Raw genomic sequence first — 16705 nt, 5'->3', positions numbered from 1 at the left:
AGCCCTGATTGTTGGGCTAAGTTCTGCAGGGCTGGTGGCGGCAGTAGGAGCACAAGAACCTTCAGATTGGAGGCTTGGGGAAGTGAGAACAGAGGAAATGCGCCTTACTTTTGGGAGGAAGCCAGAGAGGAGGAGTTATCAAAGTTCCCAAGAATCAGCCTGGTGCAGAAGAACAAGTTATCACAGCAGAGCTCCCCAAGCCCTGGGAGGAGTAGAATGATCCCTTTGTCCCTAAGAGGGACATGAAAGTAGCAAAGAGGAAGTCAGCAGGCCTGAGACAGCACTGTGGTCAGGATGATGAAAATGCAGCAGTGACCTGAGCTGAAGGGTGACCACCTATCAGACCGGGAAAGATGCATGAAAATAAAGACATTCTCAAACTATGCCCCTGCATTCGCAGGCCCCTGCCAACACCCCCATCCTTAAGCCACTCACATGAAAATCAACTTCAGTTAAAAAATAATAAAATTAGACTTTCTGAACAGCTAAGTGTGTGACTTGACATTTGAACAGGGTGGAAACTAACCACCCTTTCACTATTATAACATCAAGAGAGAGAAAGAGGAATAGCAGAAGCAGTCTCCTAATGTCTTGTCGCCTAGGAAAGTGGCATAATAACACTGCAGTCTCTGCATCACAGCCAAGATATTGCCAAAACTTCTCAGAGCTTTAGGTTTACTCTAAAAATTCAAAATAATCATCTTAAGGTAGGTTTTGTTTTTTTAAATCCTTACCCAAGGACATGCTTTTTGGTTTTTAAAGAGAGGGGAAGGGAGGGAAAGAGAGGGGGAGAAACATCAATGCGAGAGAGAAACACTGATCGGTTGCCTCTCGTACATGCCCCGACCCAGGACAAACCTGCAACTTTTTGGCTTATGGGACAATGCTCCAACCAACTGAGCCATGCCGGCCAGGGCCAGGTGGCTTTCTAAAACTTCCATAATACTAAATCTTGTGTTCTCCCACCCCCATGTTGTTATTTAACACGTTATAGCTCAAACATATTTAAGCTCATTACAAAATTCTCAGAACTTACCAAATGTCCATTTTGAACAAGACTGCCAGACACTAAGTAGGTAACATGCAGTTGGGCTCCTGAATTTTCCTTTCGCTTCCTTTCAGCATAATCATACAGCATCCTGTTCCAAACAAAAGGCATAAGAAAGTCATTAGTAAGAGTTTTTTTACCTCATCAACTCTTAATTTGTGACTTAAAAGATAAGTATATTAAATCTGGCAGTTCGTCAAATTTTCTACAGAATTTTTGCTCAGTCTATGGACAGAGAATTAAGTTGAGGTTAACTTACTGAGTTGGCACAATGACCCAGTTCATAACTGAAATAAAAGAAATCTAGTAATAGGCCCAGAAGGAGTGAACCTGCAATAAAACAGTAACATATAATGAATAGAACACTCAACCAAGAATAAGTTCAGTCACTATGTGATCCTGGATAATTTAATTTTTCTAGGCCTCTCAATATCCTGAAGTATAAAATGGGAGGGCTGTGCTAGACAGATTAGTGATTCTTTACCATTGTAAGTAAAATGTATATGTGCTTTCTTGCAGAGAGACGGTTCAGAGTTTGATAGTTTCTCAAAAGGGTTCCAAAACATCAAGAACCACTAAGTACATGATCACAAATGTCCAGCTTTGAAATTAGTTTCATGATCACTCAGTCAATGCTGTTTTAGAACTGCAGAATGTAGCAGCTTACTCCCACTGCCCAGCCTTCAAAGTATTCATTAACCTGAGACTGCCAAATACTCAATGTAAAAATAATGTTGCTTTTAGTAACATCCCTAAATTCATTTTTATCTTCATGATCCAGTAAGTATCAGAGGTTGACTCCTCTCCATAACTTACAGATTAACAAAAACAGCAAAAGAGACATATCATTTGTGTCTTTTATGCCAAGAAATATATATATTGAGTCCCTATAATATGTCATACTTCTACCAAGGAAAGCTAGAAACTCAAACTCAAGTTCAAAGGGAAATTCACCCTACACTCCTGACCACTCTTCTTGAAGCACCTGCTCTCTTAGCTTCCGTGGTCCTGTGCCCCATTGAGTCTCTTGCTACCTCCACTCCATTTCCTGCATAAACTTAATGACCTCCTTTTCTGCAACAGTTAGGGTTCTGTCTTTAGCTACCTCTAATATATAGAGTGACAAACCATCTGGGTTTGTCTGGATTTCAGAGGTTTCCTGAGACATAGACTTTTGGTGCTAACACCAACAGACAGTCTTGGGCAAACCAGATGGTTGGTCTATTTCATTCATCCCCATGGCCTCACTTATTCCTGACAACAACATCTGCCCAAACCACACAAGCCAGAAATCTGGGAGTCATTATCCTTCACCTCTCCCTATCCACTGAGTTGCCAAATCTAGTCAGTTCTCCCTCCCAAGTAATTCTTGACTCCATGCCCTCTAAATCTCTTGACTGGACTATTTCAATTCCAAATGTCAATTCTGCACCCTCCCACCTCTTCATCATCCACAAGGCAGCCATGGGTAAAGTGTTAAAAATGCAAATCAAGTCATTAGGTCAACAAAACTTTACTGAGTGGCTACTTTATGTTTTGTGCCTTAAGGAGAGAGCTATGAACAAAGCAAAATTCCTAACCTTTTAGAGCTTACATTACAGAAAAGAGATTAACGAATAAATGCATATATGTTAAATGGTAGTAAATCTATGGGGGAAAAAAGTAAGAATAGAGTGCCTGAGAATTTTTGCTACTTTATATAAGGTGATTAGGGAAAGCCTGCTGAGCAGACCCTGGAAGGAAGTGAGGAAGCCACCTCTGTGGCATGTGGAATAATGTTCCAGGGCAGACAGAACAGCAAATGCAAAGGTCCTGAGGCAAGAATGTAGGCAAAGTACAAAGAACAGAAAGGAGGCAAGTGTGCTGAACCAGAATAAGGAAGAGCAGTGGTGGCAGAGAGAGCTGAGTGCCAGATACTGGCTTTGTTGCTCTATGTAGAACTTGAATCGAATTAAGAGTCATCAGTCCTACAGCAGAAATACCATGATCTCACCTTTCAGAAGGGTCCCTGACTGCTGTGTATAAAATATACTGCCAAGCGGAAATGGAGGAAGCAAGGAGACCACTTAGGAGGCTATTGCAGTCATCCAGGCTAGAGATGATGGTGGCTCAGACCACGGTGGTCACAATGGAGGTAGTAAATTAGTGGATGAATTCTGGGAGAAACAACAGTATTTGCTGATGGATTGACTGTGGGGTATGAGAGAAAAAGGAGTTATGGATGACTGAACTAACCAACTCAAAGAATAAAGTCACTCACTGAGACGGGGAAAAGCAGAAGTAGGTATTGGGGGCAGAAATCAGGAGTCAGCTTTTGGGGCATGTAAGTCTGAGATGCCTATTAGTCATTAAGTGATACTGAGAAGGTCCTTGGATATTCTTGTCTGAAGTATTATTCTTTATTTCAGAAATTTCAGCAGCACCCCGTCCCCTAAGGATCAACTCCAACTCACTAGCAATGACGTGCAAGACCCTTCTCGTTCTGATCCCCTGTATCTCACCATTCTCCTATTCACACTATTCTCAGCCTTATGAAGCATTCTGCAGTTGCCCTCGCTCCTCTGTGTGCCCCTCCTTCTGCCTGGCATGCTCTGCGCAGACCCCATCCACTGAACTCCTCGCCCACACAGCAGCTCAGCTATCGCCTCCTGTCTGCAGCCTTCCCTAAAACTGCAGGCCAACAGGGCACCCCTGCCTCCTAAGCTCTAACAGAGCCTATCCCATCTCTGTTATTACAGCACTCACCACACTGTATTCTAACTACTTAGTTTATATGTCTGCCACCCTCACCAGACTTTATGCTCCCTAACGGCAAAAATGTGCCCTATTTAGTATTTGTATTGATTGCTCTAACCTGCTCTCTTTGGTGTTGCCTTCCATGCAGTGACTGCATTAGGAAAGATGAGGTAACACAAATTCATGAACATATTGGTTTACTTATGCTAGTTAGAACCATGCTAACAGAAGAAATGATAGGCAGGTACCATGCACAAGATGCTCGCAAGCTTGCTGGCTAAATCTTTTATCTACAACTCATATACCACAGATATCCTCTGTGTACTTGTCTCCTTAAGTCACCCCCAGTTCTTTTATATTAACGGGGAGGTCAAAACTGCACAAACTCTTAAAAAAAAATATTCTGCAAACCTTTAGTCTCTAAGACATGTTTATCTGATTACACCAAACATTTTACCAACAAAATATGCAAAATATTCTTAAATATAAATGACAACATACATGAACTTTTATAAGATGCACTTCCCACAGACATGATTAACTATATCTTCTCATTTTAATTCATTAACTTTCCCTCTTGATCAGTTCCACCCATAATTTTCCCCAGGACAAATATAGTGTATACGGTATACTGCCTTCCATAACCCAATTTAATTCCTTCGCAACATTTTTACAACCTGAAATTACCTTGTATAAATGGGAAGGATCTTCTCTATCAAGTTTGCCGTTTTAAGACAGTGCCTAAAATAATGCTAAAATATAGTAATAACTGAAAAAAAAACACCTCTTTAATGAATCCAAGCAAATCAATACCAATCATGCCTTGTCACTAACCCCAGTGCCATCGGTGATATTTTAAATGCTTCCACTATAGAAATAAGCCAGTGAGAAAGAAAGACAAATACCATTTGATTTCAGTTATATGTGGAATCTAATGAACAAAATAAACTGACAAATAAAACAGAAACAGACTCAGATACAGAAAACAGACTGACAACTGTCAGAAGGGAGGGGAGTTGAGGCGCTGGGTGAAAAAAATGAAGGGATGAAGGAAAAAAAATAATAAAACCCACCACACAAAACTCATAGATGCACACAACAGTATGATGGTTACCAGCAGGAAAGTGAGGGGGCAGGGGGGGCGGGGAGGGGCTGCTTGTAGGAGGGTAAATGGGCTAAATGGCGACGGATATACAGATGATGTATTATAGAATGGTACTCTTGAAACCTATATAACTTTATTAACCAATGTCACCCAAATAAATTCAATAAAAATTTAAAAAATAAAATCAGAATATTTCAAATGTTAAAATAAATAAATACTTTCATTATAGGTAAAGTATGAAAACGTGAGGTCACTCAAGTCTCAATTTTCTCATTTGTTAAAAAGACTAAAGAATAAACTCAAGATGGATAAAAGACTTAAATATAAGTCGTGACACCATAAAAGACCTAGAGGAAAATATACGCAGCAAAATTTCAGATATCCCATGCAGCAATATTTTTGCCAATATAACTCCTAGGGCAAAAGGTATAAATGAAAGAATAAACAAATGGGACCACATCAAATTAAAAACCTTCTAAACAGCTAAAGAAAACATCAGCAAAATGAAAAGGGAGACCACAATATGGGAAAACATATTTGCCAATGATACTTTGGACAAGGACTTGAATTCAAAAATATATAAAGAACTCATACGACTCCACACCAAGAAGAAAAACAATCCAATTAAAAAATGGGCAAAGGGGACTTCCGGCCAAAATGGAGGCGTAGATAGACACGCTGCGTCTCCCTCCACAATTAAGAAGGAATACAACTACCTCAAAACTAGAAACAACCAGAAGTTCCAGAAAATCAAACTGCATGGAAGTCCAGCAAACAAAGATATAAAGAAGAAATACTCATCCAGACAGGTAGGAGGGGCAGAGAAAGGGCAGAGAGAACACAGTGTGGTGGCAGCAGCAGCGGCAGGCCAGCAGAAAGCGCCGTCACAGGTTTTAAAGTCAGGAGGGACACCCAGGGAGCGTTCCCAGCTCCTCACCAAACCTAACAGCTCATGGTCCCAGCACTGGGGAAAATCAAGCCTCATTGCTTCTGACTGTGCAGACCAGTGGGGCTTGGGGTGGAGGCAGAAACTGCCGGTCTCTTAGCAGAGTCTGCTTGTTTAAAGGGCCCCCACAGTCCTAGAACAGCTGCAGACCCACCCACTCTGGGAATGACAGCAGGGCAGCAGGTAGAGGGGCGTCATTCCAGTGTGGAAATGGGAGAGATGCCTGGAAAAGGGGCAAGTGCTGGGGAGGCAGCATTGTTCCCTCTCGGACCCCTCCCCCTGTACTGACGAACTCCTAAAGCTCCGTCCCTTACAATGTAACAGGAGTGACAGCTCTACCTGGGACATGGAGGCAAACAAACACAGGAGCCTGTCAGAATGAGGAGACAGAGAAGTATAGCCCAAAAGGGGAAACAGATCAAGGTTCCAGTGGGAGAACTAAGTGACGAGGAGATAGCCAACCTCACAGACACAGAATTCAAAACACTGGTAATAAAGATGCTCACAGGCTTGACAAATATGCTTGAGTACGGCAAACACATAAGAGAAGAAGTGAAGGCTATGCTAAGTGAAACGAAGGAAAATCCACACAAAAGCAGTGGTGAAGGGAAGGAAACCGGGGTTCACATCAATGATTTGGAACATAATGAAGAAAAAAACAGTCAACCAGTGCAGAATGAGGAAGCAAGAATTGAAAAAAATGAGGGAAATTTCCCAAATTTTGTAAAGGAGATGGACATACAGGTCTGGGAAGCACTGAGGGTCCTGGGCAAGCTGGACCCAGAGGGGACCACACCAGGACACATTATGACTGAGATGCCAAAGGAGAAGGATAAAGACAGAGTCCTGGGGGCAGCAAGACAGAAGTAGAGAGTTGCCTACAGGGGGGTACCTATAGGACTGTCAACTGATTTCTCAGAGGACACTTTACAGGCAGGAAGGGACTGGTAAACAGTATTCAATATGATGAAAAGTAACCTGCAACCAGGATTACTCTATCCAGCAAATCTACCATTTAGAATGAAAAGGCAGATGAAGTGCTTTCCAGACAAGGTAAAGCTAAAGGAGTTCATCATCACCAAGCCATTATTATATGAAATGTCAAAGGGACTTACTTAAGAAAAAGAAGATCAAAACTATGAACACTAAAATGGAAACAAACTCACAACTATCAACAACTGACTAAAAAATAAAAACAAAATCCAACTAAGCAAACCAAAATAAGAACAGAATCATAGGTATGGGGATCATTTGGAGGGTTATCAGCTGGGAGGGGGGAGGGGGAGAAATGGGGATGCGGTGCAGGGATTAAGAAGCATAATCGATTGGTACAAAATAGACAGGGGGAAGTTAAGAATAATATAGGAAAGGGTGAAGCCAAAGAACTTATATGCACGAACCACGGACGGACATGAACTATAGGGAGTGGGATTGCTGGAGGGAAGGAGTGTACTGGGCAGAGGGGAGCAAAGAGGAAAAAAATTGTAACTACTGTAACAACATAATCAATAAAGTATACTTTAAAAAAAAATGGGCAAAGGACCTGAACAGACACTTCACCAAGGAGGACATACAGAGGGTCCATAGGCATATGAAAGGATGCTCAACATCACTAGCCATCAGAGATGCAAATTAAAATCACAATGAGATGCCACCTCACACTGGTCAGAATGGCCATCATTAACAAACCAACAAACAACAAGTGCTGGCGAGGATGTGGAGAAAAGGGAATCCTACTGCACTGTTGGTGGGAATGCAGACTGGTGCAGCCACTGTGGAAAGCGGTACGGAATTTCCTCAAAAAACTAAAAATGGAACTGCCTTTGACCCAGCAATTCCACTGCTGGGATTATACCCTAAGCAACCCAAAACACCAATTCGGAAGAACCTATGCACCCCAATGTTCACAGCAGCGTTATTTACAATAGCCAAGTGCTAGAAAAGCCTAAGTGCCCATCAATAAATGAATGGATCAAAAAATTGTGGTGTATTTACTATGCAGCAGAAAGAAAGAAGGAATTCCTACATTTTGCAACAACATGGATGGAACTGGAGAGTATTATGCCAAGTGAAATAAGCTGGGCAGTGAAAGACACATACAATATGACCTCACCTATAAGTGGAAACTAATGAACAAAACAAACAAGCAGAACAAAACCAGAGACTTGGAAATAAGGAACAAAATGACAGTGACCTGAGAGGAGGGGTGAGGGGGATAACAAGGGAAAGAGGGGAAAGAGTCTTGTCAAGAAACAAGTATAAAGGACCCATGAACATGAACAAGAAAGTGGGGATTGACTGTGGGAGCGTGGGTGGGAGGATGGGGCAGGGGAGAGTGTGGGGTGGGGGGGAATGGGACAACTGTAATTGAAAAACAATAAAATTTAAAAATAAAAATAAATATAAAAGAGAGACTGAATTGTTAAATAGATTGTATGATATAAATATTTGTGAAAATATCAACCAGGGGTGCTTAGTATTTATTCAAATATTTATTGGCACCTATTATGAGCTAAGCACTGAAGATACAATGACTGTGGCACGCTGGGTTTCCGAAAATGGCTACAACAATGCCACCCATCCCACACACTCTTCTATGTCCACGCAGGGAGATGGACTCCATCCTCTCCCCTTGAATCTGGGAGGTCCAGTGATTCATTTTAAGCAAAAGAATAAAGCAGACATGATACTGTTTGATTCATGAAGCAATCAGCTTCTGTCTTGCATGGGAGGACTAGTTTTTGAAGTCCTGAGCTGCTGTTTAAGAAGTCCGACTACCCAGAGACACCATGCTCTGATGGAAGCCCAGGCCATACAGACAGACCACATGCAATGTCTGGTCATCAGCCCAGCATCAGCTGGCAGACATGGACAAAGAGCCTACAGATGACAGGGCTGCAGCCATTGAGGCTTCCCAGCTGAGGCACAAGACATCATGGAGCTGAGACAAGTTATTCTCACTATGCACCACCTAATTTAAAAACTGTAATGTATTCTTATTGTGAGGACTAAGGCATTTTAAACATGTTAACAAGCATTCAATATGCAGAAACCATAAATATAGTGATAATTATTGGTGTAAGAACTAAAACTACAAGAAAATACAAAAGTAAATCTTCTTGACTCTCAGTAAGATAAAACCTTCTTATACACTATATTAAAGAATACAAGGAACAGAAAGAAAAAAATAAATTGGACTTCTTCAACAATAAAAATGTCTGTGCTTCAAAGGACACCATCAACAAAGTACAAAGACAACCCACAGAATGGGAGAAACATTTTGCAAATCATATATCTGATCAGGGGCTAGTATGCAGAATACAGAAAGAACTCTCATAACTCAACAATGAAAAAGACAAAAACCCAATTTAAAAAAATTGGTAAAGGATTAGATAAATATTTCTCCAAAGATATACAAATGGCTAATAAGTACATGCAAAGATGATCAACATCATTAGTTGCTAGGGAACTGCAAATCAAAACCACAGTGATAACACTTCATACTCATTAGGATGGCTAAAAAAAAAACAAAGACAGCTAATCAAGAGTTGAAAAGAAAGCCCTGGCTGCTGTGGCTCAGTGGATTGAGTGTCGGCCTGCGAGTCAAGTGTCGCTGGTTCAATTCCCAGTCAGGGCACATTACTAGGTTGCACATCAGGTCCCCAATTGGGGGCGCGAGTGAGAGGCAACCACACAGAGATGTTTCTTTCCCTCTCTTTCTCCTTTCCCCTCTCTCTAAAAATAAAATAATTAAACAAATAAATTTTTAAAAAAAAGAGTTGAAAAGAATATGGAGAAACTGAAACCCTCCAACATTTCTGGTGGGATTGTAAAACAGCATAGACACTTTGAAATATAGATTTGTCATCTGACCCAGGAGAACTGAGAATACATTTCTGCACAAGAATGTTCATAGAAACATTATCCATAATGCCCAAGTGTGGAAATAACCTAATTGCTCATCAGCTGATGAGTGGATAAACAAAATATGGTTTATCCATACAGTCTGGATTAAATTGTGTCCCCCAGAAAGATATGTTGATCTCTTCACCACCAGGACCTCAGAATGTGATCTTACTTGGAAATGCGATCTTTGCACATATTATCAGTCAAGATGAGGTTAAACTAAAGGAGAGTGGGCTCCTAACCCAACATAACTGGTATCCTTATAAAATGGCCACATAAAGATACAGAAACACAGGGACAACAGATGTCATGTGACAGCAAAGACAGAGACTAGGGTCATGCAGCTATAAGACAGGGAATGCCAAAGACTGCTGGCACACCACCAAAAGCTAAGAAGAGGCAAGAAAGGATTCTTATCCACAAGTTTCAGAGCGTGTGGCCCTGTTGACACCTTAATTTCAGACTTCTAGCCTCCAGAATTTTGAGACATTCCGTATTTCCGTGATTTTAAACCAAGTTTATAGCACTTCGTTACAACAACCCTCATGTAACAGAATAATTCATCCATAAAAAGAAATGAAGTACAGTAGATCCTCAAATAAGGTCATTTTATTATACTGATGAGCTATTATAAGAACTCCTGTTTATTATATCAATTAGCCTATGGTAAAACTGATTTTGTTAGAAGTCATTTCAAATGATGTTAAGTGAGGACTTACTGTCCTGATACATGCTACAACATGGTCAAACCTTGAAAACATGCTAAGTGAAAGAAACCAGGCACACAAGTTTACTTATTACATGATTCCATTTATTTGAAATGTTCAGAATAAGTAAATCTATAGACAAAGAATATATTAGTAGTTGCCTAGGGCTGGGGGAAGAGGAAGCAGGATTGAGGGAAAATGATGAGCGACTGCTGATGGATACAGGGTTCCTTTTAGGGTGGATGAGAATGTTCTAAAATTAATCGCAGCCATGGTTGCACAATTCTTTGAATATACTAAAAACCACTAAATTATACATTTTCAGTGGGTGAATTCTATTAATAAAGTTTTAAAAATATATATGAAAGAAATACATACAACAGAGAGTTAGGAAGGGGTGAGATACCTGAAATAGAGCATTTGGAAAGCAATGTGCAAAATTTGAGCTGAAACCTGAAGAATGATGACAGCTGAGAAAGCATTCCAGGCCAAGGCAATGGTGCAGATGTCCCCGGGTGAGAATGAGTCTGACATATTTGAGGAACAGAAAGGCAAATATGGCTAGTGTGTAAGAGAGGCAGAGAGTGGTGTGGGTTGAAGTTGGTAGACAGGCAGGGGCAAGACAGTGTGTTAATTCTATAAAAATTATAGGTAATAAGGTTAGCTACAATAAAATTGCAGGCAACTTTATTTCCTCTCCAATATGCACTTTTAAACCTCAACAAGCTTATATAGGAATAATGACCTCACTTCATATTTAAACATCTGTAACCCCAACAAATAATGACGCTTACAAGTGTCCATTCCCAAAATTACCTGAACCTCTTGGTTTGGGACAGTACTGATCTTATCAACAGCAATCTTAGACAGTCAGAATCAGTCCAACTCCATCCCTGGGCCAAGAGTTTACGTCTCAAAGGCATAAACATCCAGTCAAAATCAGACTCCCAGAACTGTCAAAAAGCAACTCAAATAAAGCCAAATCAACCTACTCTAGAGATGAGGGAATTTCTAAGACCCATGGAACATTCCTACCACTTAAAGAAAGTTCCTGTGACTCAAGGAATAGGGAAAAATCAGACCACCTTTAGGGATAAAATAAACTAAGTGAGTATTTAACTCAATATATATGTCCTCAGCCTGTTCACCAATTCTTCCCCTTAGGACATACACAACATCTGCACATTTGCAGGTCAAAAAATTTTGAACTTAATTCAAAAGCTTGCTTTTTTTTTCTTTCTGCAAAAAAAGGTGATATGGCAAAATCCAAGAAAGACAACGCTCTGCAGTATCCTAAACATTTCTTAGTTTCACTTGAAAGCTTCTCCCCTCTCTTATATTGTTATGCAGTTTGTGTCAAACACCTGTTGACCTCATTATGGAGATATTTCAGTAGCACCCAGAGATGGGCCTAAGGAAATTGCAATGAAGATGTAAGAAAACAGACATATAAATCGATGTAAACAGAAATGGCTAGCCCATTTAATAAGTCTGAAAGAACAAAGTGATGTTAACCAGGGGGCAAGACTACAAATAAATCCAGTATATGTATTACTACACATTTGTATACAAGTTTACCTATCTCCTAAATAATAGACAAAAGTAGTAAAAATAGTATTCTTTCCCATTTCCCAGGGGAAAAAAGTTCGACCTAGAGGCTATCTATAAACCTATAAACAAAGCAAAATAACAAACAAAAAATTCCAATGTAATTAAAATTAGTAGTGAATTGGACTTACTGTTTGGCCTGGTTAACATGAACTCCTAGTGTATAGCTCAGCCATTTGTATGTCACCTGCAAAAAGAAGGCATTTTTAAAACATTTTATTACAGGACTCCAGAGTGCAGGTCAGTTCTTAGGGCTTCTCAAGAGTCCTAGTCTGAGATGATTATGCATTATAAATTATAATAGATGTCACTTCACAGTTTTGCCAAGAACCTTCTACCTGGGCAGGCAGGACTGAGATACCTATTCTACAAGTACTAAAACGTTTGTTTCACAGACCAATCAATGCAAAGAATCTAAAAAGGCCGACTATACACCGAAGAAAAAGTTCTCATTTTCCTCACACTCCTTGTTTTACTCAGGCCTTTTTTTCATATCCTGTCCTTTTTGAGGGCCACCGCTGAAAACTATTCTAAAACTCACCCAGAATCTAGGTTATTTTGAAGCGTATGGCTCAGAAAATCAGTTGCAGCCATACAAACATTAAAGGGCACAGGTGGTGCAGGGGTCCAGGAATGAATGAGACAGGTGAGTGCTGTATCAAGAGTGTTAGATTGGGAACTCCTGGCCTCAAGATTAGATCTTCCATCTTTCCTTGAACTCTCCTGCCACTCTTCTCTTAACGTCTTCCAATTATAAATGCTGAGTTTCCAATAATTGGAAGTGTTGCACAGGTTAGGCAAAAGCAGTGTAACGTATAAGAAAACATTAGCAAAAGAGACACACCTAGGTTGGAAAATTGCCTATCCCTTATTCACCACAAATAAATCATTTAGCCCCTCTGTCTGCTTCAGCTGCCTTTTCACCAGCCTCTGGGTATAAATGCAATAACGTGTATGCGGAGCTCACAGTAGGCAATCATCACCATTTGCAATTCGCACTGACATTCATTCACTTGAGCTTTACTCCAGCCCCTTGAACCAGGTCAAGCCTGCGTCAATGCCAAATTTCCACTGAGAGGAAACTGGCTGTCGGAAGGTTACACAGCTTGTACTTAAACCCGACTGCAATTTCCCCAACAGTAAATTTGGGGCTTTGGACGCCAACCACCTTATCAGACAGGTGTAGAGACGCTTTAGAAATACTACCAACCGATGCCCCTCCATTCTAGTCTGTGCACAGTGCCCAGCACGCTCAACCAAGGGAGCAAGACTTGCGTGTGCACCGGAAGACCTCTCCGGCGAGTTCTCGCTCGCCTCGGGGTACGTGGCGTGGGGACCTGCCTCCCTCGGCCAGTCCCCACGAGACCACACGCAGAAGGGTCAAGGACCCTGCCGCCCTCTCCGGGCCTAGGACCCCAGCCGCACACCCACGATCCCCAGTCCTAGCTCCTCACGATCTTGTTTTGGTCCATGACGAACTCGTCTATATTTTCCAGATAAAACTGGTCCGCCATGGTGCTGCGGCGCTGGGCCCCGCAGCCTCTAAGCTCCCCACGCCGCCACTACCGCAGCTCCCGCCGGCGGGAAACGTCTTTCCTTCCACCCAGGTCCCGAGTCGTTTCCCACGGCAACGGAGGCGACGCGCTACGGCGGCCCTTCGAGGGTCAAACTAGTCTTAGAGGTGGCGCAGGCCGAGGTAGGCGGAGCTAGTGGGAGCGGGCGGAAGGGAAGCCCCGGGAGAACGGGCGCGGTCTGCAGCGGCTGTCTGTGTAACCCTGGTCTCAAATCTCACCTGGGCCACTTAGTACCTGACCCTGGGCGAAGTACCTGACCTGTACGAGCCACAGTCTTCCCACCTTTAAATTGATAAAATAATCCTTGCCCTTTCATATCTTTTATTAAATACTTATCAAGTACCTATTCTATTCCAGGCACTTCTTTAGGCACTGGGGACAGACACAGCAATGAACTATTAAGAAATAAATAATTTTAGTAGAGTGATGCCAGCTGGAATAAAACACTGCTTGTTATAATCCTTCAGAATTCAGAAGTTAGAGAAGGTTTTCCAGAGGGTTGGGAAAGAGGCAGTGGTTACGTAGAGGCAGGAGCATTTGCTGGAAAGAGAAAGGAGTTCATTAGGGCTGAAATGTTGGGAGAAGCAGCTGATGAAGAGAGATGAGACTTGGGAGAAGCCAAATCGTGCTTCCCCTACCACACTGTGTGAAGGGGCACATTAACTTTATTCTGAGAGAAAGTTTTCAGGTTGGGGAATTTCAACTAGAGTTTATTTTAACATCAGCCAAAAATCCCTTAATAATTAACTTCAGGGCCGGGTAGATCAGTTGGTTACAGTGTTGTTCCTACCCACCAAGATTGTGGGTTCATCCCGTCAAGGCATATATGAGAATGAACCAATGAATGCGTAAGTAAGGGGAACAATAAGTTAATGTCTCCCCATCACTAAAAAAAAAAAAAAAAAAAAAAAATTGACTTCAGCGTAAACCAGTGTAGTTCAACACAGTAGCATAGTGGATAATCTAGCTGGCTCTAGAGTTAGATCCTGGAATTGAATCCTGGTTTTGATATTTGTTGTTGTGGCCTAAAGTAAGTTATTTAGCCACTACAAACTTATTTCCTTAGGTATTGCACTGACCAAAAATTCCGTTTAGTTTTTCCCATAAAATAAAAGACATTTTTTTTTAATTTTCATCAATAATTTACTGATTTGGATATTTTGAGTATGTTGGCTATCTCCCGCTATTGGCTTCTAATGGGTAGAGGCCAGGGGCGCTGCCAAACATCTTCCAATGCATAAGACAGCCCCACAGCAAAGAATTATTTGGCCAAAATGTCAATACAGTACTACCAGGAAACTTCACAAACCACTTTTGACACACCTCCATACACTGCACAAATCTTTGCATTTCAGCTGCGTTTTTACCTTTCTTAAAATAATAAAGCATAATATGCCAAAAATGTTGGGTATCTTCTTACATCTCCAATATTAAAATGAGTGCACAAAAATTCATCAATTTTGATAAGCGGCTCCACAGGAGTGGGATATAAGTCAAGATAACTAACTGATCCATATAAATGGGAGCAGATAATACAATACAAAGTACCTGGCCCAATATGGTCTGACATATGCCAATATTAAAAGATTGCATGATTTTTAGAAGCCAGATTAGTAGTTACCGTTGGTTGGGAGGGTAGAAACTGGAAGGTTTCTGAGAAAAGGGTAATGTTCTGGTTCTAGATCTGAGTGCTGGTCTCATGGTGTGTTGAGTTTGTGAAAGGGTTTAAATTGTACACTTTTGATACATATAGTTTTCTGTATGTATGTTCACACCAACAAAGAGTTTAAGAAAAGTGATCATTTAACGAATCTTAATTACTGCCCCAAGCCTTCTCAAAACAAGAAAATTGAAAATAAGTACAGGTGTGAGAATAGGTTTAATCTTAACCTTTAAAAATTTTTTTAAATTATATCTTATTGATCATGCTATTACAGTTATCCTGATTTTGCCCCCTTTGCCCCCCTACACCCAGCATCTCCCACTCCCTCAGGCAATCCCCACACCACTGTTCATGTCCATGGGTCATGCATGTTAAGTTCTTTGGCTACTCCATTTCCCATACTGTACTTACATCCCCATGGCTATTCTGTAACTACCTATCTGTACTTCTTAATCCCCTCATCTCTTCATTCATTCCCTCACACCCTCCTCCCATCTGGCAACCATCAAAATGCTCTCTGTATCCATGATTCTCTGTTTGTCTTGTTTGCTTAGTGGGATTATCATATTGGGATAAATGATCAAAAGCATCTCGAAGTCTGGGGTAGAGTAATGTTTAACAACCAATAGCCAAATTTAAAAAGCCCTGACTTGTACTGGTTGCCAACTTCTGTGGTGTAAATACTCCTCCTACCACAGCAGATTTCAAGTTGCTAATACTGATGTCACAGAATGCAGTTGGGTAGAGATGCACATCATGCCATTATTTCTACCATACAAGTACATTTGATGGGGGACTCAAATGTTGGAAAATCTTAGTTTCAGGTAACAACTAATAAGCTTAGTAATCAATGTGTGTAAAAGCTATTGTTTCAGGAACTGGAGGCATGACCCACCTTGACTTCAGGAAACCAGGAGCAGTTCCACCTCTGTGCCTCAGGAGGACTGCAAGCAATCAAGACGGTATCTCCAGGGTGACCACCGCCCAGGACACACATGAAGGAATGCTGCAGCTTTCATCTGAATAACCTTTTCCCTGAATTCCAACCCCCTCACCTACTCTTCCTATAAAAAGGGCCTGTTTATAATGGAATTTAAAACAGTCTGTTAGGATACAAACCCGCTGTCTTCTCATATTGCCAACCATCTGAATAAAGTGCCCATGAAGATTCAATCCCTGCCTTTGCTTATTGGGTCTGGTAAACGATATGCAGCATGAACACCAGCTTTTCTGGTTTCACAATGAACATGGGGATGTAAAGTACAGCATAGGGAACATAGTCAATAATATTATAATAACTATATATGGTGCCAGGTGGGTACTACACTTATCGAGGGATCACTTCATAAATTATATGAATGTCTAAATGTGTACCTGAAACTAATATAATATTGAATATCAATTGTAGTTTA

General features: G+C 41.1%; 1 protein-coding gene and 1 long non-coding RNA gene across 4 annotated transcripts in view; one reads left to right on the top strand and one right to left on the bottom strand.

Moving 5' to 3' along the window:
* POLD3 (DNA polymerase delta 3, accessory subunit) overlaps positions 1 to 13740 on the bottom strand; it is a 53005-nt gene extending 39265 nt beyond the window's left edge. Inside the window, exons 1-3 of one of the 3 annotated variants that reach the window (XM_090265467.1) lie at positions 13511 to 13740; positions 12188 to 12243; positions 1037 to 1139 (exon numbers count right to left, since the gene is read on the bottom strand). In XM_090265467.1, coding sequence (XP_090121593.1) covers positions 1037 to 1139; positions 12188 to 12243; positions 13511 to 13570 — 219 coding nt within the window. In that variant the 5' untranslated portion in view covers positions 13571 to 13740. Of the gene's footprint in view, positions 1 to 1036; positions 1140 to 3041; positions 3105 to 12187; positions 12244 to 13510 lie in introns of those variants that run through there. The other 2 variants (XM_090265468.1, XM_090265469.1) reach the window with 2 other exon arrangements.
* LOC150018484 (uncharacterized) lies at positions 13354 to 16466 on the top strand. The gene is made up of 2 exons (XR_016508785.1): positions 13354 to 13752; positions 16157 to 16466. It is a non-coding gene; the product is annotated as an uncharacterized LOC150018484 (long non-coding RNA).
* The last annotated feature ends 239 nt before the right edge of the window (positions 16467 to 16705 follow it).

This window comes from Furipterus horrens, unplaced genomic scaffold (genome assembly GCF_987537825.1).
Source record: "Furipterus horrens unplaced genomic scaffold, mFurHor1.1.pri manual_scaffold_2, whole genome shotgun sequence".
Taxonomy (NCBI): domain Eukaryota; kingdom Metazoa; phylum Chordata; class Mammalia; order Chiroptera; family Furipteridae; genus Furipterus; species Furipterus horrens.
This window is presented reverse-complemented; position numbering and strand designations above follow the sequence as displayed.